This window comes from Castanea sativa, chromosome 8 (genome assembly GCF_040712315.1).
Source record: "Castanea sativa cultivar Marrone di Chiusa Pesio chromosome 8, ASM4071231v1".
NCBI lineage: Eukaryota > Viridiplantae > Streptophyta > Magnoliopsida > Fagales > Fagaceae > Castanea > Castanea sativa.
Window position 1 is genome coordinate 24,070,456 of NC_134020.1, and position 26,441 is coordinate 24,096,896.

Below are 26,441 nucleotides of genomic sequence, written 5' to 3' on the forward strand. Positions count from 1 at the left end.
TTGATGTAAGACTATAAAATAAAAAAATTTGGATATCCTATTGCACATCTATCAATAATTTGAATTTTATCTTGTCTTTAATATTTATCTATGAACTTTTGCCTAATTTTGTAACTACAAACCTCAAATATGCAATTCAATCTAATTTCCAAGAGAAGATCATTCTTGGGGAATCTAATAGTTCTAAATCAAAGCTTACAATTCTAAAAGGAATAGGTCAAGAGCATAAAAACACTCTGCATATAGGTGTAATGTATGCCTTTTGATTTCTCAAGAGTAATGCTATAAGAACTATAAATGCATATATCAGTAGTCATATCACTTTACATAAATCAAAACACTATAATTTGATTTCACTTCTCTAACCCAATGCAATTCACCAAAGGCCACAAAAATACTTTTATGAAAATAGCTTAGATACCCAAAAGTCCACAACCTACTAATATAAAGTCATGTCATAGGACCTAAAGTTCTAGGTTATGCATAGTAAACATACATATTGTGGTTAAACTCACGTACTCTTTTGAATTAACCCCTCCTGAGTCCTTAAGGAAACAAATTTGTTTCTGAATCAAACATAATATTCTTTCATTTCTCACATATTTTGAACTTAGACATCATGTTATTCCATAATTAAACTGCAATCCAAATAAACATGATTCCCAATTCCCATCAAACACCAACTACTAGGCAAAAGTTTTGTAGCTTGAAGATTTGTTTCCAATTATCTAGTATCTTGAATAAATTGTAAATTAGTTGGATGAATTTGTTTAAATTTGTCATTGTGGCCTAGGGAACTAGTCTCAGATTAGAGAAGGTGGATGTCTAATACCTTTTTAATCTAGAACTTGGCCTCGAACGTAATCTAAGGGATGTAGATTAGGTTCTTTTTCTTTTTTTTTCCGGATGTAATGTCATTTTTATGGTCTTTTGGTGCAACTAGGAAACAAAACAAAAGATGTACTTTATTTTTACTAGATTTTGACTGAAGCCATGTATTTTTTTTTTTTTTTTTTTTTAATTTCAAACGTTTAATGTAATTCATTTACCCTTAGAGTTTTTTTCGCTTCTATAATTAAATTAAGTAGCCATTCCAATGTAAGGCCCTTAGGATAGTAAATAACATAGATAGTTGAATCTCCACCTTGAGATTTCAAATTTGCCATCAAGTGTTTTTATTCTATTATTAAAAAGTATTCTAATCCTCTTGGATCATGGTTCTCGCACATGATAATCTATTAAAAGGTCCAATATAGCCACGCAACAAAGAAAAATATTAAGATTAGTTTAGGCATATGAATGTCGAGCCAGTGTCTAGAACCCACAATGATCGAGGCTCAACAACAACAATAATAATATCATTTTTTTTCTTAAAGACTCCCTCCCATTTTGAATTCCTTTCCAACCAAAATCAAAACGATGAAATCATTGGAGGGTATTTGAGATATAATCGATGGATTTGTCTAAGTTCGATGAATGAGATTAGGGACTTGTCTTTCTCCAAACTTGACTGATGACTTGTGCTTCTAGAGAATGAGATTGATTTGGGCTTACACTACTAGACATTACCGCCCTTAAGTTGTTTTGTTCATTGTCTTAAGCAAAAGATTAGGGGGGAAAAACCATATTTGATTAGTAGATTCTTGAACAAGTTAGTAGACCGAACAATTTAATTGCGGTTTGAAGGCTATGGTTGTTTTTCTACTTATTTTGGGTTTTAAAAACTAAATTGGTGGGTAATTCTTGGTAAAGTTATTCCAATCAACAAGTTCAATTGTTAAAACCATGACTTAAAGCAACTGTTATTTGTTGTAAAGAGTAGGTATAATATTAGTAATCTACAAAGAGAATAAATTTAAGATCTAAGATTTTTGTTATTTGAAAAAAAAAAAATTAAGATGCTTTTGTATTTTATAAATATAAAAGAAAAGGAGAAGCACTTCGTGCTACATTATTTTATTTTGATATACAAAAATGGTATGATTTATGGGATTAGGTTTCCAAACCAATGAGCCCATCACCATGTATTGTGTGGGGATTAGTGCTACATTATTTAAAGTATTATTTCCCAAAATAAGAGCATTCACATCCATGAAATATAAAATGAAAAAAAGTGGCCAATCTTGCACATTTAATTCCAAATTCTCCCACATAAGTTAGCTAAACTTGTGCAAATATACACTATTATGTACTAATTTTGTAGTCTCTTTTCCTCACATGCGTCTCTTCCCCAATTCCCCCCCCCCCCTCTCTCTCTCTCTCTCTCTCTCTCTCTCTCTATATATATATATATATATATATTTAAACACGACAACATTTCTGCAAATCACCTACCACCGCCCAACTACCATCACCACAACTTATTACAACACTCTCTCCATTTAAACAAGACAACATTTTTGCAAATCACTTACCACCACCTAACTTCCATCACCACAAAATCAACCTAAACCCACCAACAGAAAGCCCAAAATCAAACCTTTAACAAACAACTCAACAATGGAAAACCCAAAATCAAACCTTCAACAAAAAACTCATCGACCCATACCCAAATCCAAATCGTCGTTGTTGCCATATGCTTTGACTGATCATTTCAAAGAGGAGAATTGGTGTTTCGATGTCGTTGACTTTGTATGAGAGATAGCTTAAAGGAGAGAGAAAATTTGAGGGACCTGAGCAAAAGAGAGAGCTGAGTACTATATATAGTATAAGAGAATTCCCCTTTTTCAACTGGACTTTTATGTGGTTCAAAAATACCATCATTAATTAAGGGTGATTTCATTTAGAAATAAGGTCATAAACGTCGAATAACAAATTTCATTTTGAATTAATAAAGAGATTTCCTAAAAAAAAATTACAATTATCGCTTATCTTTAAAGTTTATCATTTTTATTTGTTTGAAAAATAAAATATATATTTCTAAATTATCGTAGATACAAACTAATAACCTTTACTTAAAAAATAGAAGAGCCTATGAGTGTGAGTGCGTGCTCAGAGATTAGTAGTAATAATAAAAAATTATTATTATTATTTTTTGAAAAACTATTTTAAATAAAATAAAGTATAAAATAGATAATATGACGTGAGTGGTTTTGAAAAGTGGTTATTTAAAATAGAAAAAAGTAGTTTCTTACACTTAAATAGATTTTTAGATGAATTGATGCAACTGCTTTAAGAGATAAAATCAAATTTAAAATAGGCATAATCAATATTTTTATTTAGAGAAATATTATGTCCACAATATTTTTACAATAAATTATAAGTGGCAGGTTGTTATTGGTAGAAAAAAAAAAGTAATTTTTATAATAAATTTAAATTAAAACCAATAACAATTTACTACATATAATTTATTGTAAAAATATTGTAAAAATATTATTAATGTCGTTAAAAAAAAAAAAAAAGATTTTCAATCATTTTTTAAAACAAGTGAAAGAAAGAAAACATCCCTCCTATCCACATCATCAAAAGGTCACATGTATATAAATGGTTTCAACAAGGCTCCGCCGCATACAAACTATACCAATTTTTCATTAATATTTTTGCTTTATTCTAATTATCGTGAAATAAAAGCCATTATTTATTTCTCCGTGTTTCTTTTCTTTTTTCTTTCTTTTTCCCTTCTCTCGATTTAGGGCGCACGCACATTTAAAAAAAAAAAAAAAACCCAAACTCGCTCTTTGACTCCGAATCAAAACCCTTCCTTTCCCCCTCTGTGTCTCTCTCTTTCGCTGATCTACTTCTCAGGTACTCTCTCTATCTCTCTCTGTGCGCGACCGAGTTGATTCGGACTCGTCCCGAGTTCGATCTCGAATCGCTACGAGTTCATGTGTTCGGTTCAGATCCTCTTTTCTATGTCGCTCTTAAACTGTTTCTTATCGTTTCTTTTATCAATCTCGATCGCGAAATTAGGGTTTCTCGATGAGGTTTTGATTTTTTGAGTTTTAAATTTATGTTTTAGTGTAGGAATAGTAAGTTTTTTTTTTTTTTTTTTTGCATTTAATTTCTGTTTGGGGACTTAGAAATTTTGTGGCAGGAAAACAGTGTGGAAATTGTGAAATACGCGTTTTAGTGCTGGATTAGTATTTTTAGGGGAAATGGAAAGCTTATTTTAACTAAGTCAAACAGTCTGAGAAGATGAGAAATCTGCACTTTGGATTCGTAGTTTCTCTTATATCTTTCATTTTTCACAGTAACCAAACGGAAAAGTAATATTTTGTTTTTCTTTTTGGTGATTTAACCTCAGTTATGTGGTCTTGCATGTTGCATAATAACACTAGGTAGGTACATTGCATTGAATTGTTATTAAGGTATGGAAAAGATTATGGTTAGCTAATTTTAGCTTTATAGTACGAGTAGAATATCCTCAGAAGTTTTGGGATTAAGGTTTGGTTGTTGTAGTATCTCCAATTGCGTATTATTTATTTTTTGATGCATAATACAATTTTATTTTGTGTCTGTGAGGAAATGTTCTGACATTTAAACTAATTCAGAGCTCTATTCTTAGGTGGTTCTGTTATTGTCAATGGAGTTGTTTTATGTAGTGTGATAGTAATATGGTTGGGTCGGTCTGATTTTTACACCTGAAGTTGTACTAATCTCTAGGTTTCTTTCAAATCAGTTACCTGTTCATGTGTCAAAGTGTGGTTGTTGAAAGTTGAAATATTATTTATGTTCACAAAATAAAGTACGAAAACCCCGGATTTTATTTTTAAGCACTGTTGATGCTAGACAGTAGTTTTATTTAGAAAGCCTGGCATAAACCTCAATGTGATTCTAGGTTTTAAAACTTCAGAGAAGCATAAGGTTTTTGTCATGGGATTTTTTTTTTTTTGTGTGTAGTTTTTGTGTAGTAATCATAAGTATTTTGACGAGTGTATAGTGCTTGCAACATTCGTGGTTTGTTCATTTGTTTCTACTGGTTGTTTGCTGCAGATTTTCTTTCAGTATTTGGAGTTTTCTCTTACAAACATGTTGTTCTTTTCAGGCTATAAGTTGAGTATCACAGAGCAAAACTATTCATTGTCCACCAATCTTTTCACTCTTTAGACTAGGCGTGGTGTTTCTCAACAAGGAATGACTTTTTGATGCTCAAGCAATGTCGGGGTTACTTAATGTATTGTCTCTTATCTACGTGAATTCTTCTTTCTGTGGACTGTGAGCTTTGGCCACCTCTGCCTGTCTTGGTTATTTTGTCTGTTGTCTTATACCTACAGATTTATTCTATATTGCTACAGTTTTGGAGCATTTACTTGCTGAATGTTAAGTTTTGGTCTGTAAGAAACATGCAGTTTTTTGTTGTAGTTCTTTTAATCATTGTAAAAGGTCATACCCAATGCACAAAGCTCCCACTTTTGTGGCTTCTGGGAGAGGTGAATCATTGTAATTAGATTTGTGGTGCATATTTTATGTGGCTTTTTTTAGCATAGTTGCATTATGGAGTATATGATGTCAGTAGAAATTGGAGATAAACAAGTGATGTATTTGGAATTTTAGGATCATACTGAAGGGTTAGGCATCTAGTTTTATAATGGAATTATCTGAAAGGAAGGTAGCATTTGTACGCTGATTTTACAGTCCCATAGTCTAGGTTACTTTCTTGGACATTCTAATATTTAAGGATAAATTAGTATTTATAGACCTCTACTTCTGTTAAAGGTGACATTTCTTATGCATTTTGGATGCATTACTTGCAATCAATGTTTTCTTGTCTTCTTTATTTATTTGTGCATGTGTGTGTGTAATATGTGATTCAAATTCACTTGGTTTATCTGTTTATTGTGAAATGTACTGTGCTTTCTCGTTGCAGTCTTCTCTCAACAGTTCGGCTTCAAACCTTCCAGATAGTACTGGGCGATCTTTTGCTACATCTTTCTCTGGTCAGTCTGGTGCTGCCTCCCCCGTTTTTCATCACACTGGTGGGTAGATATTGCTGTAGTTTCACTCATGTGTTCTTCAGAATTAATGAAATTCCAAGTATTTTTTTGGCAGGAACCATTCAGGGGCTGCACAATATTCATGGGAGCTTTAACGTTCCCAACATGCCTGGTGCACTAACATCAAGAAACTCAGCAATAAATAATGTTCCTTCTGGTGGGGTTCAACAGCCTACTGGCAGCCTTTCTAGTGGGCGATTTGCGTCAAATAATCTTCCTGTCGCTCTCTCTCAGGTGCTTGTATTGTCTATGCCATATGCCATTGCTAAAAATGGTTCGAGATAATTGATTGTAGTTTGATTGAGATTTCTCTTTCCTCTTATTTATCTCTGTGTGTGTGTGTGTTATTATACTTGCACGTGGTCATAGTTCTGGACCATCTCCTCAATCTTTTCTTTGTTCAAAAACTGTTTTGCAGTTATCTCATGGCAGTTCCCATGGACATTCAGGAGTCACAAATAGAGGAGGTATTAGTGTTGTAGGAAACCCTGGATTTAGTAATAGCACAAATGGAGTTGGCGGTTCTATTCCTGGAATTCTCCCAACCTCTGCTGCAATTGGTAACCGGAATGCTGTTCCAGGATTGGGAGTATCCCCAATTTTGGGAAATGCGGGTCCTCGGATTACAAGTTCTATGGGAAACATGGTTGGTGGAGGCAACATTGGGAGGAGTATAACCTCCGGTGGAGGACTATCTGTTCCTGGTCTTACTTCTCGGCTAACTTTGGGTGGAAATAGTGGATCCGGAAGTTTGAATGTGCAAGGACAAAATCGATTGATGAGTGGTGCACTTCCACAAGGTATATTAACGTGAGCTGGTGATTTTACTTGTATGGAAGCAGCTTAAGAGAAAGATGATTTACTCTAGAACTTCTGGAAGTATCTTCTTCTGCATGCATCTGTAAATACTTAGTTGTTGCTTCACTTGTAGATAATATTGCACTAATGTTCTTATTATATGCTTTGTGCTAGTATCTCTATAGTGAGATGTGTTTTGTGTTTCTTATATGCATGTGCTTATTTTGGCTCAATTCTTCTGAATTGCTGTGTGGTTTGAACAGCTGTTCATCATATTTGTACTTTATCCTTTTTAACTTTATGAATATATAATAAATAATTATGTTTTGATATGTTTAATGAGCTATAATTCTATATGGAGATGACATTTTCTGGATTCAGGTTCTCCGCAGGTAATTTCTATGCTAGGAAATTCCTATCCCACTGGTGGAGTTACACTTTCTCAAGGCCATGTCCAAGCAGTAAATAATTTAAGCTCTATGGGAATGTTAAATGATGTGAACTCTAATGACAGCTCTCCTTTTGACATCAACGACTTCCCTCAGTTGACAAGTCGTCCTAGTTCCGCTGGAGGGCCCCAAGGACAACTGGGTAAACAAAGGAAAATCTTGCAATTGTGCTTGTTGTATGTTTCGTATATCCACTTTGTCAATTTTAAGATATGCCATAAATAAATAAAAATTACAGGTTCACTACGAAAGCAAGGGCTTGGTGTTAGTCCTATTGTTCAACAAAACCAAGAGTTTAGCATTCAAAATGAAGATTTTCCAGCTTTACCAGGATTTAAAGGTGCTGTATATTCTTTTGACCTGGCCTATAAATATTGGCTTTTCTTCTTCCGTAAAGCATTCTTTGTGTTTTTTTAAAACCCTGCTTCCTTGCCAATATTACTTGCCATGCATGGAAGATAATACCTTAGAACTAGGTTTATGTTTCGACTGCTACTTAAGATTTACGTTGTTAACTGGCAAGGGGGGCAAATCTCAGTGGGAGAGCAGCCAATAATGCTAATGCAAAAGCTTATTTATTGCACGTTGTACTTTGTGAGAATAAGGGTTTTAGGGCTTTTTCTTTCCTGGTATCTTAGGATTGACATGATGACATTAAAGTATGATGTCTCAAATATTAGATGGATTAAAAAAAAAATAATAATGGCCGCTTGAGTTTGTATTAAATTCATTATGTTTTTGCTTGGTTATGAATTTCCTATTGATAGGGATGTCTTGATGAGGTCATTTTCTTACACTGTTTGGGAGTTTTTTAAAGAATGGAATGGGATGGATTAAAGTAGATTGTATAGAAATGGAATGGAATATGGTGTATTTTTTTTTTTCTGCTTTGTTTGGGACTTTATAATAGAATGAATGGAAAGAAAGGAAAGGAAAGAAATCTATAATTTAGGAAGGAAATCTATAATTTTAGTAGTGCGCCTTTCACCTTTTATTTGTCTTTATAAAAAAAAATAGGGAAAAAATTTATTTTGTGTTCATTATATTATAGAAAGGAATGAGAGTTCCTCCCAAAAATGGGAGGAATGCTTTGGAAGGATGGAGTGATTTCCATCCCTTAAAGATCCTTTTTATTCCATTCCTTTCCATATATTTCCTTCATTCCAAAGAAGCTGTTACTACGACATATAATATAAATAATTGATGGTTTGAAATGCTCCATAATTGAGATGGTCCTTTCTATCATTAACGATTTCCAAGGATCCAATTTCCCAACTATAGTGCAGTTTTGTTTATGTATTGATGAATTATAGCCAAATGTAAAAGAAAAAAAAAAAAAAAAAGCAAAAAGAAAGAAAGAAAGAAAAGAAAATAAAAGAAAGAGACATAGGTGGTGTGAAATTTTGCATAGGGTTTCTGTGATGCAAGGTTTGTTTGTTTTGTTTTTGTTTTTTTCTTTTCGTAAGTGTATTGACAATGAAACGTGACATCTTGTTACGAGGGTGCTATTATAGTCCTGAATATCTATGCATCAGCTTTCTCCACCCCTCACACTGTACCTATACTTTTTGATATTGGCCACCTCGAAAATAGGGATCTTGGGTGTGAAAATTCATCTATCTTTGTTATTAATTATTTATAAATAAAAAATCCATCTACATTTGTTGGATCAAGCATCTTTAATTTTATGTATGGCTAAGGAGAATTGAAAATTACTTATGTTTTGCATCACTCAAGATTTTGTCTTGGAATATGCATATTGTTACCGTTGGATCAACTTCTTTGCTGTGTTTTGATGATTCTTTGCAATTGGATGTAAAAGATCTTTGTACATGCTGAACTGATATAATAACTTATGTTCTATATTTTGCCAATTAGAGCTGAAGTGGAACTTCCTCATCTCATAGTAATGGGATGGAGGAGGTCATGGGTTCATGACCCACAGGGTTCCTGTGTAACTTACCAATTAAAAAAGAAAAAGAAAAAACTGCATACTACATTAGGACGTTTCCCTTCTCACCTTTGGGTGCAGATGGATGATATATGTTCTTATCACTCAAGTACACTTATAGCTTGGAAGTATGGCTTGTTCTTGTAATAAAGTTTGGTTGGTTGTTTTAGCATTTGTTGTTGACTGTGTCATTAGATCTTATGCAGGTGGTAATGCAGATTATGCGATGGATATGCACCAGAAAGAACAACTTCATGACAATACTGTTTCGATGATGCAATCACAGCACTTTCCTGTGAGTCCTATATTGTATAAATTGAAGAATGTGTGTGATTGATAATCTACAATGGGGTGGCACTCCATCAAAATTGATAGCATTTTAATTAGTTCTGTAAACAAATTTTGCCACTTAATAGATTAATGGCTTCTTGTCATGAGTTTCATAAATGAAAAAATGAAAAGTTTGATTCCACCATTTCACATGAAAATGGGTGTTCTTATCAGTAATGTTGGGGTGGCAAACAACCATTGGGTATTCCTAGTTGATGCTATATGCTGTGTATCAGGGTTTTCACTAATTCTTCCAATTGTCAATGTGCAGATGGGTAGGTCTGCTGGATTTAACTTAGGTGGAACGTACTCATCCCATCGTCCTCAGCAGCAACAGCAACAACAACATGCTCCATCAGTCAGTAGTAGTGGTGTCTCTTTTTCACCTTTAAACAATCAGGACCTTCTCCATTTACATGGCTCAGATATGTTCCCATCTTCACATTCAACGTATCACTCCCAGGTATTCTAATTTGTTGCTGTAATTTGTCTGTTTCTAGTAATAGGGGATCTTCGAGGCTGCGGAAATTAATCCCCCCCCCCCCTCCCCTTCTATAATTTAATTTGGAATCACCATGGTGTACATTTGATGTGCATTGTTGACATTGTTTTGTTTTCTGAAATTATGAGCGTTGGACTATATAAATGCTGTGTTGGTCAACATAGGACTAATTTGTAGGCATTTATCTCCTGCATCAATATATGAAAAGTATACCTAACATCGTAAATTTTTTTTTCCTTCAGACCAGTGGGCCTCCTGGCATTGGACTAAGACCTCTAAATTCGCCAAATACAGTATCTGGTATGGGATCATATGATCAGCTCATCCAGCAGTATCAACAACACCAGAGCCAGTCTCAATTTCGTCTGCAACAAATGTCAACTGTCAATCAGTCATTTAGGGATCAGGGCATTAAATCTGCGCAGGCCCAGGCTGCACAATCTACTCCAGATCCATTTGGTTTGCTTGGCTTGTTAAGTGTAATAAGGATGAGTGATCCCGATCTGACATCCCTTGCTCTTGGAATTGACCTGACAACCCTTGGGTTAAATTTGAATTCACCAGAAAATCTTCACAAAACTTTTGGTTCTCCATGGTCTGATGAGCCGGCTAAAGGTGATCCAGAGTTTACTGTGCCACAATGTTATTATGCCAAACAACCACCTCCTCTACATGTGAGCTGCGCTGATCATTTTCCTTTAGATATTGAGAAAGCTAATGTATTTTTCCTGCTCTAATCTCTTTTGGATGGTTGCAGCAAGGTTACTTTTCAAAGTTTAATTTGGAAACATTATTCTACATATTTTACAGGTTCTTTTCTTTACTGCATCTCTGTTGCTCCCTTGTCTGACTCGTAAGATATTAAATTTAATGCAATCATTGTCCTCTTTTGCAGCATGCCAAAAGATGAAGCCCAATTATATGCTGCTAATGAACTGTAAGTTCTCTCAGGATGTGTGTGTACAATGTAAGGCATAACATTATGAAAGTGAAGCCAGGCTATTAGAAAAATTCCTGAATCATATTATCTTTTGTGAGAACCAGGATTATCCCTCTAATATGGTTGAATATTTATTTTTTAAAATGTTTTATTTTAAATAGAAATTCTCTGTAGTCTGTATCAAATTTGATTTGAAGAAAGAATAATGGTTCTATCCTATGAATGTTAAAAAAATATTCGTGAAATCTCATCTACTAGTAAGTTTCTAGTCCAACAAAGATAAAAAAGGACAACATATGGGATGGTTGGAGTTGTGATTTGAATTAGTTATTATATATCTAATTTTGCCCCAAGAGGGTGCTGCTTCCTTGCTGTGTGTGAATTTGTATTTAGTGCAGATTTGGCCACAATTAAATCCACAAATTATAAAGTTGAGTCTGACAATACCTTTTGTTTGTCTAATTTTTCTTTGGCACTGGAAAGGCCTGTGCTCGTGAGAGTGCACTGCAGATGGCGGAAGTCCATCACTTTAGATGGTCCTATTTTTTTGGTTAAAATTCTATATACTGACCCGCTGAAAGAATTCCAGAGAAATTGCTTTTAAAGAAAATCTTCTTTGTTAAAAACTCTTTTCTATTCTCTTCATGTTCACAAGATTGCCAATACATGTGTATTAGAATTCCAGAGAAATTTATATCCTTTTATTATGTGTGTGTGTGTGTATATATATTCAAGTATTTATATATAAATATTTGTACAAATATGAAGTTCCAGCTCTTCAAAGATATTTAATTTTGTTGCTTTCACTCCCACTAACGAACATGCACCTGCTGTGTGACTTGTATTTTAGCTTATGCAATATTTACTAACAAGGTATGGAAGCTTGTTTTGCTAAAAGCATTGTGAAACCTGTTGGCAGTTACGCAAAAGGCTGGTTTTATCACAAAGAGCACCGATTATGGTTCATAAGAGCCCCCAACATGGAGCCGCTTGCTAAGACAAACACTCATGAGAGAGGATCTTATCACTGTTTTGATCCAAACACATTTGAAATGATCCGCAAGGTTTGGACCAATGACACCCATTTCCTTAAATTGTTTTCTATATAATTATAAGTTTGAGCAATTTTTTATTAATTCTACTGTGTCCAACATATAATTTTGGTTGCAGGATAATTTCATTGTCCAGTATGAGATGATGGAAAAGAGACCGTTGCTACCTCAACATTAACAGATATTGTACTCACAATGTAAAGTTTCAGTTTGGATCCTATTAGAAACCAAGTTAGCAACATTGCTTTATTGACAGCCTTGTATCTGGCAATTTTAAGCAATTTATCAATCTTGTTGTAGTGATCTTTAGTCGTATCTTTTATTTTTCCCTTTACATAATCAATTTTTAGTCTTTACACACATTTGCTTTATTGACAGCCTTGTCCCCCTTCAATTTTGGATGTTTTCAAAGTTATCCATTGGTCTTGGAAGTTCTTAACACTACCCCTTCAAATAATTGATTCGAACCCTTTTGGCCAAAAATGGTTGTAGTGTGTGAGTTATGGTGCTTACGTTACTGTAATTTCAGTGGAAGAAATTGTGTACTCGGTTACCCGAGTCTTCTTCATTTAATCTTGATCGTAACAAGTCGAGATAGCAACGGAAGAACTCGGAACTTGGGAGACCAGGTGCAAGACAGCAGGGGTCTGGCATGTATCATTATGATGAAGTTTGACGTGTGTGCGACAGTATCGGTTACATGAAAAAAATTATGGTTCTATTAAAGAAATGTGTTGAGGCTTAAGAGGATTCACGTTGTGTTCTCTGAAATAGGTTCTTATTTACCCTCTAAAATGACCGATATCGTAACTTAAGTTTATTTATTTATTTTAAATCTCCCGCATTTTTTGTTGATAAGCATTTGATTGTGCATCACTATTTAAAAATTTACGACTCTATATTTTTGTCTAAAATACATAAGCTTTGTAGCTCTTGTAAACTCCTCTGCTCCCATTTTTTTTAATTCATCTCTCTCAAGTTGTGACATGGGTGAGTGGAGTCGCAGTAGGTGTGGGTGGTTTTGCGGATGTTGATCTTGTTGCAGGTGGTGTTGCAAAACAGACACCTCGACCCCTGATTTCCGTCTTGAGAAAAGACAAGTTCAATGCCCATTAGCTTCAGTCTCAAGACAGCTATTAGAGGCAGCATCACAAATTTCAAATGATGAAGATAATACCATGATAGAATCTTCCCCCACACCAAATTTTAGGACTCATCCTGAACTATTCCAAGATTCTCAGGATCCCTAAGATTTGAATGACAACATAGGCTATAGACGTTCATAGATAGAAGATCCACAGACTAAAATCAAGAAAGAAAGGACAGACATTATTTCACTAATAGACAGAATCTTTGCTATTCATTAGAGACGGACAGAATGAAGATACACAGCCAAGGACAGAATGAAAATAAATAGCTAATGACTCTTATGATTGCAAGAAGAAAGATAGGAATGAAGCACCTATGGCAAGGCCTGCTTAATAAAACAAATGTGTCACTATTTATGAAAATTTTAAACTATTCATTGAAAAGTATCCTCCAATTCCTCTCTTTCCCTCTTGAAACCAAGAAAGCCCTTCTCCCTTTAATATTTCCCCTCTACAGAATTTGTATTATAACTTGTTAATCTTGTATCTATAAAGAAGGATGATGTTCATCTATTTGTTTCAATAAAGGCATTTAATACAGATTTCCTTTTAAATAAGAATTTATTGTTTTAAATTATTTTTACATCTTTTGCTTAATTTATGCTTTCATTCTCTATTATTATATCTATATTACTATAATTATACTTTATATTCTAGAGTTCAACTTTGGTAAGGATGAGGTGTAAAGCCCATGTTTTATACCATCCAATGAGAGATTGTCATATAAGCATTTTACTTTAAATTTAATACATCCTACCACACTTAATAACATTTCAATAAACTTTTAATTTTGTTGGTTTTATATATGGGTAGGGTGGTGGCATTACAGTGGCTATTTTTGTGTGTGTCTGTGTGGGGTGGTTGGGGATAATGTGGTTTAAATGCAGCTCCTAATTCTAGAGGGGTTTGATTTTCTCTCTATGTGTATCATCTAGCTTTTATGGCCTCGTATAGGCCTATCCACGGGTCGGACTGGTTCAGGTTTAGGCCTGAACCAAACTTGATCCGATTGGGTTGGGTGATTGGATCTTAGACCCGTATTCGACCGAATAGTCAGGTCGGAGTTGTTGGTTAGGCGGGTTTGGGCCATAGATTGAGCCAATTTTTGGACTTCTATAAAATTTATTTTAGTTCAATTTTTTTCAGCCTTTTTAGCCCAAATTAAGGAGTTTGACAGTTTTATAAATTACTTGAATGTCATTTTTTTGAATTTTCCATGTAAAACAGTTTGGACCTCGCTTTTACTTTTATTTTGGAAAAAAAAAGGGCCTTCAAGATAAACTTAAATTAAGGCAATTACTTTACTTATAAATCTATTGGGCCTTCAAGACATAAACATCTTGGACAAAATACCTCACCACAAGACACAAAATAAGCCTATTTTTACCACGTCTGCTAAGCATCCACACATTTAACATCCAGGACAAAATACCTCACCACAACACAAAATAAACATCCTCACATTAACCACAAAATAAACACAGCAAGATATATTGTAAAACCTGGACAAAATAGTACAATACAACTAAGAACACTCAAAATCCTATTTTTACCACTTGTGACTTGTTAAATAGCCACACATTGACTACCACAAAATAGAATGTATAACCTTGACAAAATAGCAAAACACAACACACAAACATGCCTATTTTGACCACCTGTGATTTGTTAAACATCCACACAATACAAGCACCTGGCAATAAGCTAGTAGCTCAATGCAAGTCATATATATTCAAGAGAAACCTAGAGGCATAAAAGCCAATCTTAGCATCTATGTTAAACCTGCCAATCACACAACAAGTATTATTTCCAACAAAAATAAGTCAACCATAGCAAGCATAAGCAACAAATTTATACTGCAATATTTCTATATATATATATATATATATATATATATATATAAATGGATATATACTAAGTAAGCCATATAGGCAAAGAAGACAATTAGATTATTGCAAGTTTTTAAGGCAGTAAACCACAAGTCAGTAAGCTTGCTAGCTATACAATGTTCCCAGCAATATAATTAATTACAATTATGAAATACCACAAATATTTCCAAAAAATAGTTTTTCCAAAGCATTGCATGACAAATACCCTAGCTAATAAGTCTTTAACTCATAGAAAAGAAAACCTATTGACTAAGATTTCTTTTCTATAAGCATTAAGGGTAGTGTTGTTAGAAAGCAATGTGGTCCGAAATTTTCCCAAAAAGCTGCCTCCTTTACAAAATAAATGATTCCTCCAACGACGAAAAAATATTTAACAACTAATACATTAGTACCAAATACAAGACCAACTAGAAATACAGCAAGTTTATAATAGTAAGGGGCCAAAGGCAGTAACATACCAAGTCAATTATCAATCTTCAATATTAATTAAAGGTCGTTTGCACCCAATATTGAGCTGGTACTTGTTGATGCACTTGATGATGATTGTTGATTTAAAACTAGAAAAGAAAATGAAATAAATACAATAGATTAAATTTTGTTTGAATACATAAGACATTCAATAAGAATTAATAGACAATAAGCTTCAGAATTTAAACATATTACCTAAATCATTAAATTCCTCCTCCAATGCCTCAACCTCATAACTTGATTAACGATGAGAAATCAGAACTGTGGCTTGAAGCCAATTATGTGCACATACAAGGTTTTGGACCATTAGAGGAGTGAGAGAACTTCGAAATTGATCAACAATGCGGCATTCGGTGCTAAATACTGACTCAGATACAACAATAGAAACTGGTACAGCCAGCACATCCTTAGCCACTTTGGACAACAGTTGGTACCTACTAGAATTCCACCACCCTAACATCTCAAAATTCACATCTTTTCTACCATTACAATTTTCAGTTAAATACTTTTCAACCTCATTACTACAACCTACAGATTGCCCAGCTTCCAAGAAAAGCTTATATCGAGAGTGAACCATCACATATGGATCACTAGCATCACCTTTCATTTGTGTCCTCTCACTCCCACTTTGTTTTTGCACATTTCGGGAATGAACAAAACAATGAAAATTATACAACTTTATCAAAAGATCTTTCACCTTATCAACCATCACATTCTCCACTGCATTCCTATAAATTTTAGAAAAAAGAAAACTTTAAAAATCTCAATTTTTTTTTGTGGATCAAGAACCACAATTGCATACAAAAGATGATAATTTTATCACTTTCCCCCCAATACTTCTCAAATTTAGTTTGCATGTTTGTGGCTGTGTTTTTCAAGAGAGTATTTTGGGATTTAACTATATGAGAAATACTCGCCTGAATAACAAAGATCTCATCAAAGAAGGCATTTGAAATAACATACAAAAAGCCAGAGAACTTCTTTGTTGCATTGTAAAAAAGCCTCAAGAAAGTCACAAATGCCCTACAATTTTGGAAATCACTCATACAAGGAGATTCTAAACCACCACTATCTTCCATGGTTCTAAAGTACGACGAATAATCATCATCTTCAAAGTCCATTCTAAGGAACATTTTCTCAAATTTTTCAGCAGTTTCTAACATGAGGTAAGTTGAGTTCTACCTAGTAGGTACATCTAGACAAAGAAGACTCTTGGACTCCATACCTAACCTCTCCATAAAACTCCTAAAATTTTTATTTCTATTGGGTGAGGTCTTCACGTACCTCACAGCCTCACGCACCTTAGCAACAAATACATCAATTTCTTTCAAACCCTCCCCTACAATGAGATTAAGGATATGGGCACAACACCTCATGTGCATGAACTCATTTTCTAAAACTGTCCCATTCCAATCTTTTGTTACTTTTTTCAAAAACTTAATTGTGGTTATATTGGAGCTAGCATTATTTACTATCAAAGTGAATATGCCATCAATACCCCACTCAAGCAAAGACATCTCAATCTTTCTACCTATAGTCTCCTCCTTGTAGTCTTTAACTTGACAAAAATTTAAAATTCTCTTATGCAATTTCCAAGCATCATCAATAAAGTGACATGTGAGACACATATAATTCAAATTTTGAATAAAAGTCCATGTGTCCGTAGTAAGACGCACCCTACAACCCTTCAAGAATTTCCTTAGCTTCTCTCTCTCTCTCTCTCTCTCTCTCTCTCTCTCATTATTATAAATTTCAATCACATCTCTAGCCACAATTTGACGAGATGGAATATCATTTAAACGGAGTGGTTGTAAGGTAGTTACATATTTCTTAAACCCATCATTTTCAACACACCTAAAAGGCAACTCATCAATTATAATCATTTCAGCAAGTAACTTTCGAGAAGCCTCAACAATAAAGGTTGTTGACACAAGTTGGAACTCTTCATCTCCATCATTTTTAGGTTCAAAAGCTAAGGTTTTTTGCCCTTTAACTTCTTCTCTATTAGGGTTCTTGGGACAATTTGTCACATGAACTAACAAATTACTAGTACCACAACTCTTACTGTCAGCATGAGATGATTTTTGACAATAATTACATATAGCCTTAGTGACACCCTCTTCTACCTTTACTTTTTCAAAATGATTCCAAACTAAAGACTTTTTCCTACTATTACTAGTACTAGTCTTACTCACTTTGCTAGGTGGAACTAGGGGCAACTCAACAACCTCTGGGGTGGCAGTAACACCATCAACTTAGGTGGCAGTAAAACCAACAACTTGTGTAGCAGTAGAACCATCAGCTTGTGTAGAAATAGAGGATTCCAAGACCTAAAAAAAATCAAATATAAATATTAGCAAACAAAAATAACAAGAACAATTAATAATAATAATCACATAAACCAAAAAAGAAAAACTTTGATGCTTGAATCCAAATAATAGTATCCTACATAAAACAAAAAAACTTTAACATAAAACATAAAACATTATCCTACATAAAACTAAACAGAACCCATAAACAAACAACATGATGCTTGAAATTTTATTAAATAATAAAAGCAGAAACATGGTGCTAAAAATTTATTAAACAAAATTAGCAAATTAACAACAACATAAGTATTGTAAGGACCAGATTCAGTCCACAACCTAAGCGATTTAGGCAATGACCCAATGAGCAAAAAATAATGAATTTATTAGAGAGTGTGCCTAATACTGAACATTCAATAAGTTAGGTGATAGGCTAGTTAGCGTCAGAATAAACAAGAAAAACAGTTTGGATATAGAAAAATGTTCCTTAGTCAGGTCCGAGGAAGGTATGTTCTTATATATTTCTTTTGGACTTATACAAATATTCAATTTTTCAGTTATACAGTGTTTTTTTTCCCCTCTTAATCTCAGATGCCCTCCTTTTTTCTGTCATGGAGTTCTTTCCTTTTATATGTCCTTCTCTTCTTTCATCCCAGCCTTCCACATGTTGATCAGATTGCTAATCTTCTTGATACTTGTCTCATTAGCACCTTCCTGAAGTCTCTATGGGGTAGTTGTAAGGCTAAAAGCTACTATTCAGGTATCACTCTACATTAATGCGGTCAGGAGGTTAGATGTAGAGTATTCAATGCCCTACAGATATTTCTCAATTCCCTGTTGACTCATCTCTTTCTAATGCTTATCCTCCCAAGCAGGGCTACCTACTGCCTAGTGCTTGATGGGTGGTCGAACTTCAGGCCTCTACTCTACTAGCCGAGGAGGGGTTGCTCCTCAAACAACATCACTTGTTTATTGTGACTCGACCTCTTCCTTGGCTCAATAATCTATCTTCGCTAGTACTTATCTATCCTCGAGCTATTTGACATCCTCGGGTGCGCCCATGGCTGAATATCCTTATCTAGGCCCTTCATCCCTACAATTATCATTCATAAACTCTAACAAAAAAAGAACAAAATCCCAATTTTTAGCACAAAACACAAAGGAAAACAAAAATCATACCTTAAAGAAACCGTGGGTGTTGGAGTTTTGAATTTGAAGACTGAAACCCCACATAGACAACTTTCAATTCCTGAATAAAATTGAAATAGAAATAGAATTAATCAAACAAATGAACAAAAAATAAAAGTAAAATGGTTAGGGTTTCAATTTTTTTTAGTTAATGTTTCAAATTATAAAACTTTAAATTTATTTGATTTTTAACAGTAGATTTTCATAAATCATAACAAATAAAATTTTACTAAATAATAAAAGCAGAAACATTGATGCTCAAAATTTATTATACAACAACAACAAAACGACAACAACATCTACAACAGCATAAGTAACATGCATGAACTCTAACAAGAAAAGAACAAAATCCCAATTTTGAACACAAAAAACCAAGGGAAACAAAAATTATACCTTAAAAAAACCGTGAGTTTTTGAGTTTCGAATTTGAAGATTGAAAACCCTACCTGTACAACTTTTAATTCCTGAATAAAAATAAAATAGGAACAAAATTAATCAAACAAATGAACAAAGAACAAAAGTAAAATGGTTAAGGTTTCAATTCTTGTTAGTTAAGGTTTCAAATTATAAAATTTTGGGTTTATTTGTTTTTAACAGTAGATTTTCATAACAAATAAAATCAATGAGAGACTGGAAAAAAAAAATGAGAAAAGGAGAATATTTACCTTGAGGAAAGGGTGATATCTTCAACAGTTCAACCCATATGATCAGTAGCAGGGAGAGGAGTGGGTGATTGTGGCGACAAAGAAAGGAGTGGGTGCTAGTGGCGGCGGCGGCTAGGTATGAACTTGTAGTGAGAAGCTAGGATTTGGACCTTGGAGTAGAGAGAGACGAAGTGAGAATTGAGAGTTTGAGAGTGTGGTTTGTTCATTGGTGAGAGTGAGAAGACCAAAGCTTAAAGCCTTTAAAGATTGAAGTTTGAAGACTAAAGAGTGATAAAGATTTCGTATGGAACGGGTGAAGAGATTAGAAAGAGAGAGAGAACGTCTGAGAGATATGAGATTGAGATATCTAATAAAAAAAATTGATCTCTAATTGTGACCGTTGGATTGTCTTATTAATTTTGATTTTAATGGTTGATTTATAATTTGGTACCTTTGCTCTGAATCACTGATATGACTCAAATGAGTTTGTAGAGTGTAATTTTAACCATAGATTTTGAATCTTGATTTGGTTTAAACAGTTAGATTTGAAATTGGAAACTTGTGCCAAAAAAGGCTGTTGAGATTGGTTTCCCAGTTCTCTGCTATATGTTACCCAATAACCAGAGCATGTGAGTAAGAGTGGAAGATTGATTTACGTTACCCAAGTACCGGTCGGTTCGGATTATTCAAGTTAATTACTTTATAATCTGAAACTTGTATCAAATAATTGATTATTCTTAAAACAGGACCCATAACCGGCCAAGACTTGCATTCGGAGCCGCCGGTGGACCTTCGGGTCAGGCGGGTCAGATTTTTCGGGTCACTGGATAGCCCTAGCCTTATATCCTTTTTCAACACTTTCGAGCCTTGCAATCACTACTATACTTCCTGCTAGCCTTTTCCTCTCTCTTCAAATTCAACAATGTTCCTTTGAGTTGTGGAAAAGCATTTCAATCGAGCATATCATTTGAGTAATGCTGATTGTTCATTAACTTATTGTATTTCTAAAGAAAGCGTTGATTGTTCTTTTCTTTTTACTTTTTATTTTTTAATCATGGAATTGGAAATCTGAGATTTTGTTAACATTTGTTGCGCTTCACAATTTATGTTATTCATGCTTCATACACCCTTTACCCCATTTATCATAACAAATGTCATTTCTTCATATTACAACTAAATAGTTATATGTTTCCCTCCACTATGACTTATGCCCAACTCGTCTCATTTCAAGATTGGCAGTTTTGATCAAAGAATGAAAGGATTTTCTTCTTCCATATCAGATCAAAGCGAGGCTGCTGAAACAATAGATGCAATCGACTCAGGCTCCAAAAAAAAGAGGGTCCTACTTCAAAAAAAAATTATATATAGATGATATATCTATATATAATATTTATCAATATATTTTAATTACAAAAAAAAAATGTATTTTTATTAATCAATAAAATACATTAAAAAAGTCTCATTATATCCTAAAATACAAAAGATTAAAAAGAGAAAAAATAAATATAATTAAATTTCAGCTAATAAAATTAAATTTTAAGAGACAAATTTATTAACTCATTCTTGAAATATACTAAAATAACAATTTTTTATTTTAAGGCTACTAAAATAACAATTAATATTAAAAAAATTCATTAATAATATAACTTAATTATCTTGAAATATACTAAAATAAAAATTATAAATTTTTAAATGAAAAGAAAAACTATCTTATCTTTCTATCCCTCTGCCTCTCCATATATATTTTACCCTTCATTTCTTTATCTCATCTTTTTTTTTTTTTTTTTTGATTGGAAGTTTGCAAATTTCATTAAACTTGGGTAGAACCCAGAGAAATTACATCAGAGTTAATTTCAGATACAATAAAAGGGGGAGTGTCCTCCACCCAAATAATACAATCTTCAATTTCCTTAGCATGTCTAGCCATCAAATGAGCTGCTTTGTTGCTCCTTCGTGCAAAACGCGCCTTCCAGATCCGAAATTTGGCAACCATGTCTTAGTCCCCGATATGAGCCGCCGGATTGATAAGGGCAAAGTTGCTCGTAGACGGGGCATGAATGACCACCTGTGAATCCCCTTCAATAATGACTTCTCTAAGCCCCAGCTCCCATGCAAAAAGCACACCACACTCCGCTACCTTGGCTTTAGCTTCTAACGCTCCCAGAGGGAAATGAATCCTCTTCGACATTGCACCCATGATCTCTCCTTCATCATTCCGAACTATTACTCCCAGCCCACAATGCCCTACGTCTTTAAACGTTGCACCATCTATGTTTACCTTGTACCATCCGGCGGGTGGAGGCTTCCACCGCTCCCGTATAGGCTCGCGCCGTGGAGCAATGACGGCGGCTGCTGCTTGCCTAAACTCCTCCATGTACCTGCGAGCATTTGCGACCAAGACTAATGCTGTTTTAGAGGAACCATCGTGCCGGACATCATTTTCTATTATTCCATATGCCCCATGCCGCTGCAACAAGAATTTCCCAGTCGGCATTTTGGTATCGCTCTTTAAACAGCCAGAGTAAGTCACAAAAATCCTTCGGCTCCCAGGAGGTATTGGGTGGCTTAATACCGAGGATCGTCCATACTTCCATGGCCAGGCCGCACCCCCAGAATACATGTCCCGGTGTCTCTGTTCCTTCGCACATGTCGTATTCCACGTCAACTTGCACGTGGCGGTCCCTGAGGCGAGTCTTGGTAGGAAGAATATTCTTGCATGCCCGCCATGCAAAGCTTCGTAATTTACATGGGCATTTAAGGTTCCAAATGGTCTTCCAAAGGCCTGCCATTACTATATTATCTGAGCCTTGGCCTCTGTCTTCGCTTTCTTGGAGTTGTTGAGCAATTCGGTATGCACTACGGACCGAGAATAAGCCATTGGTAGTGGCTGACCAAACCTGTTTGTCTTCAATGGGGAAGGAGCTGAGGGGGATGCTGAGGATAACCTCTGCCTCATGTGGGAGGAAAGTATTACGTATAATATCTTCCCTCCAGGTGCGCAAGCTCGGATCAATCAAGCTTGATACTTGGTTTCCTTGCTGTAGATTCTTCCTTGGGCTCACAGGCTTGAAGTGGGTAGGCGTTGGTAGCCATTTATCATCCCATAAATTGATCTTGATGCCATTGACAACGTTCCATCTGGTACCTTCAGCCACAACATGTTTGGCTGCCATAATGCTTCTCCATGCAAAGGAGGGATGCCTCCCTAATTTAGCTTCAAGAAAAGTGGAGTTCGCAAAATACTTGGCTTTGAAAACCTGGTGAAAGAGCGTATTTTGGTTATGCATTAGACGCCACCCCTGTTTTGCAAGTAGAGATAGGTTAAATGCTTTTAAATCCTTGAATCCCATTCCTCCATCTGCCTTAGGCTTGCATAATTTATCCCATGCTATCCACGGAATTTTCCTCTCCTCCTTTTTTTGTTCCCACCAAAACCGGCTAATCATGGCCCCAAGCTCCTTACATAATGAGTCTGGAAGCTTAAAACAGCTCATGGAGTATGTTGGTGTGGCCTGGGCCACTGCCTTTATGAGTGTTTCTCTACCAGCGTTGGACGAACTTCCCCTTCCATCCGGCGATCCTCTTCCCCACTTGGTCCTTAATTTTGTTAAATGCTTTCTTCTTCCCTTTGCCAATTAAGGAAGGTAGCCCAAGATATTGTTCGTGCTGCCTAATGATCTGAGCTCCAAATAATTCTTTGATGGAGTCTTGAATTTCCGAAGGCGTGTTTTTGCTAAAAAACAAGGACGTTTTGTCCCTGTTCATTTTCTGCCCCGACGCCATTTCATATTCCCGAGGATTTGCCAAATGTTGGAGCACTCGCCATGTTGGCCTTGCAAAAAACAAGGCCGTCATCGCGAATAGTAAGTGAGAAATCCGTGGGGCTCGCCGACATACCGAGACACCATCGATGCTTCCCCCGTTCTCTCGCTTGCTTTAACATGGCAGACCTTCCCCGCATAGTAAGAAGAGGTACGGCGATATGGGATCGCCTTGCCGGATACCACGTGTTGGCCGGATCAGGCCCTTAGGCTCCCCATTCAACAACACAGAGTATGAGACACTTTGTATGCACATCATCTTCAGATTTATCCAGCGGTCATGGAAGCCCAACTTCACCATGATCTTTTCCAGACAAGGCCACTCAACGCGGTCAAAGGCCTTACTCATGTCAAGTTTGATTGCCATGAGGCCCTCCTTTCCTTTCCTACGTTGGTTAATGCAATGCATTGTTTCAAATGCAACAAGGACGTTGTCGGTGATTAACCTGTCTGGTAGAAATGCACTCTGAGACATGCTTATGATATGGGGCAGAATCTTCTTAAGCCGATTTGCCAATACCTTGGAAACGATCCTAGAAAGCACATTAGTGAGACTTATAGGGCGGTAATCCGTGACTTTTTGAGGATTGTTTCGTTTTGGAATAAGGCATATATGGGTGGCATTGATGTCAGGGGGCATAACACCAGAGTTTAAAATATTAAGGACACAAATAAGAACATTAGGACCAACAATATTCCAAAACTTCGATAAAAATGGGTGGCATACCGTCCGGCCCGGAGATTTGAGTGGGTGCATTTGTTGGAGTGCAATCCGCACTTCGTCGGGGTGGAATTCCTTGGTCGACCGGGCATTCATTTCCGGTGTCACTTTGGGCTCTATAGCTTGCACCACGGAATCAAAGCAAGAGGGCATGTCAGATTGGTAGATGCTTTGGTAGTAATTTAGGACAATTTTTTCGATATCCTCATCACTCTCCAGCTCTAATTTCCGTGATCATCTTGTAGTCCTAAGATGGCATTTTTCTCCGTCTCCGTTGGCGGGGCCGTGGAATGGAAGAATTTGGTGTTGCGATCACCCCGTTGCATCCATAAACTCGGATCTTTGCCACCACATGTCATTCTCCTTGTCAAGCAGATCATTAATTTCCTTACGAAGTAGTGCAATATTCTCTGCGAAGTCATGCAAAGTGTTCAGAGATTCAAGGTGCTGAAGTTGTTCCTGTTTCTGTTGAAGCTGCTTATTAACATGACCAAATACATTCGTGTTCCACCAACGAAGTTGATTTTGACAGTTCTTGATTCGGTCCCCGCGCATTGTTAGATCTCCGTATGGGTTGGTGGCGTCCCAAGCGAGCTCAACAACCTCCCTACACCCCCGGTCCCTAAGCCACATGGACTCAAAGCGGAACCGGGGCTTCTTTTTACGTTGGAGCCGCTTAGTTTTCGTGTGTAGGACGAGGGCACAATGATCGTAGGCAGCCATGGACTTGTGATAAACCATTGCACCCCGAAACAGTTCATCCACTGCGTTAGCCACCATTCTATCAAGACGTATAAGAGTTCGTTGCGAGCCAAACTCGCCGTTACACCACGTGTAGTTTGAGCCGCTAAAGCCCAAGTCTTGGAGATCACATGCATCAAGAGCGTTCCGAAAGGCCAACATTTGATCTCGCATTTCGCCCCGCCCACCCACATTTTTCTTCAACATGAGTTATTTCATTGAAGTCTCTCGAATACTAACCAGGTAGGCTTAGCCGTGAGTGGATGCATTCTAGTAGCTTCCAAGACGTGTCTCTTTTGAGTATCCTGATGGCCGTAGAAACCGTAGCTCTCCAACGCCTGTGTGACGTGGTATTTGTGACGACTACATCAATATGAGAGTTTGAGTATTTGTGCGTCCAAACATTAGTGCCTTCCTTCCAAAGTAGAGCGAGACCTCCACTTTTTCCATCACTCGGAACAATGATTCCCTGCGTGTAATCAAGTTTAGTTTGAAGTCTAGATATGTGAGAAACCTTGGCTTTTGTCTCCACGAGGAAGATCAAAAGAGGAGCTTCTGCCCTGACCAGTCTGGTGAGGGCTCGAACTGACCGAGGGATCCCAAGCCCTCGGCAGTTCCAAGATATAATACTCATTGCAACCTCCGCCAAACCGCCATCCATATTAGACTGTTCTTCCTCATTCTGCGTCGCCACCTTCTTACTTTTCTTACGTTGTATTATTATGGAGTTCGGCTCTAATTCTTGGATTGGAGTTGGGCCGACTCTTTTTTTATCCACAATGATGCTTGGAGTTTTCATTGAGCTTGTGTTTTCAATGGGCCTAGTAATACGCCTCCAATGTCTAGTTACTGGCCCAGGCGGTTCATCAATCCAGCCCATATTGGTGTCATAAATCATGGCCGTGGGCCCATCCTCTTGAGTCCAAGTGTTATGTTGACTTTTTCCAATCTCAAGGTCTTTAGGCAGCATCTCTTCACCTTTTATCACAACACTTTTTCCTTTTTCACTTATCTCTATCCGCCGCTGTGCTTCTTCCTCTGCAGGGTCATCTGTCACACCTAGGACGGAGGGAATGGGCTTCCCAAGGTTGGCAATATCCATTTTAAGGTTAGAAGAGATGGTAAAGCATTCTGGCAAGTCAGGTTCGCTGCTCAAGGCCGGCTTTTCCGCTTGTCCTGATCCAACTTGAGCGGTCAGAGGCATAGGACATGTCCCTGTCACGTCAGTTCTGGCTTTCTCGCCAACCACGCGCCTCACGTGGGTGTCGCGAACTCCATCTCCTTTGTGTGGGTATTCCGTCCTTCCTTGCAGCTTGTGGGTGTGCCTGAGCTCCGATGAAGGTTGATCGGAGGCGTGGCTGTGAAGGTGTTCCGGGTTGTTTAGTGATCTCTTGCCCGGTTCGCCTCTGAGCCATGCTCCATATTGGTACGCACCCTCGTTTCCACTTCCTTTTGGTGAGATACCCTCTGTGCATTCCTTTTCTCCATGGCCGATCTTGCCGCAGATGTAGCAAAAGTTTGGTAATCTCTCATATTTGAAGAAGACCCATCGGTGGTCGT

General features: G+C 36.3%; 2 protein-coding genes and 1 non-coding gene across 5 annotated transcripts; 1 reads left to right on the top strand and 2 right to left on the bottom strand.

Annotated features, from left to right (window-relative positions):
- Window positions 1-3,579: 3,579 nt before the first annotated feature.
- LOC142607337 (putative NOT transcription complex subunit VIP2) lies at window positions 3,580-12,326 on the top strand. Of its 3 annotated transcripts, none has more exons than XM_075778786.1 (14): window positions 3,580-3,744; window positions 4,985-5,113; window positions 5,807-5,915; window positions 5,989-6,167; window positions 6,352-6,733; window positions 7,113-7,322; window positions 7,419-7,520; window positions 9,338-9,426; window positions 9,733-9,924; window positions 10,206-10,637; window positions 10,721-10,773; window positions 10,859-10,900; window positions 11,823-11,967; window positions 12,074-12,326. In XM_075778786.1, exons 2-14 carry the CDS (start codon window positions 5,096-5,098, stop codon window positions 12,131-12,133), a joined length of 2,013 nt encoding a protein of 670 aa, XP_075634901.1. In that variant the 5' UTR covers window positions 3,580-3,744; window positions 4,985-5,095; the 3' UTR covers window positions 12,134-12,326. The 3 variants fall into 3 exon arrangements, with proteins under 3 accessions (XP_075634901.1, XP_075634902.1, XP_075634900.1); XM_075778787.1 differs by having other exon boundaries at window positions 3,595-3,744; window positions 5,807-5,876; XM_075778785.1 differs by lacking the exons at window positions 3,580-3,744; window positions 4,985-5,113 and having other exon boundaries at window positions 5,768-5,915.
- Window positions 5,835-5,915, bottom strand: LOC142608505 (small nucleolar RNA snoR35). The gene has a single exon (XR_012839534.1). It is a non-coding gene; the product is annotated as a small nucleolar RNA snoR35 (small nucleolar RNA).
- Window positions 12,327-24,452: 12,126 nt separating the features above from the next.
- LOC142606051 (uncharacterized) lies at window positions 24,453-25,055 on the bottom strand. Its single transcript, XM_075777460.1, has one exon. The coding sequence runs from the start codon at window positions 25,053-25,055 to the stop codon at window positions 24,453-24,455; it is 603 nt and encodes a 200-aa protein (XP_075633575.1).
- Window positions 25,056-26,441: the final 1,386 nt, after the last annotated feature.

Bases quoted from the DNA above. Each gene is read 5' to 3' on its own strand.
- LOC142606051 (XM_075777460.1), bottom strand. From the start codon at position 25,055: ATGCGAGATCAAATGTTGGCCTTTCGGAACGCTCTTGATGCATGTGAT.
- LOC142607337 (XM_075778785.1), top strand. From the start codon at position 5,783: ATGTACTGTGCTTTCTCGTTGCAGTCTTCTCTCAACAGTTCGGCTTCA. The intron at 5,916-5,988 runs GTGGGTAGATAT...TTTTTTTGGCAG, and splicing joins CCCCGTTTTTCATCACACTG to GAACCATTCAGGGGCTGCAC. The intron at 6,168-6,351 runs GTGCTTGTATTG...ACTGTTTTGCAG, and splicing joins TTCCTGTCGCTCTCTCTCAG to TTATCTCATGGCAGTTCCCA.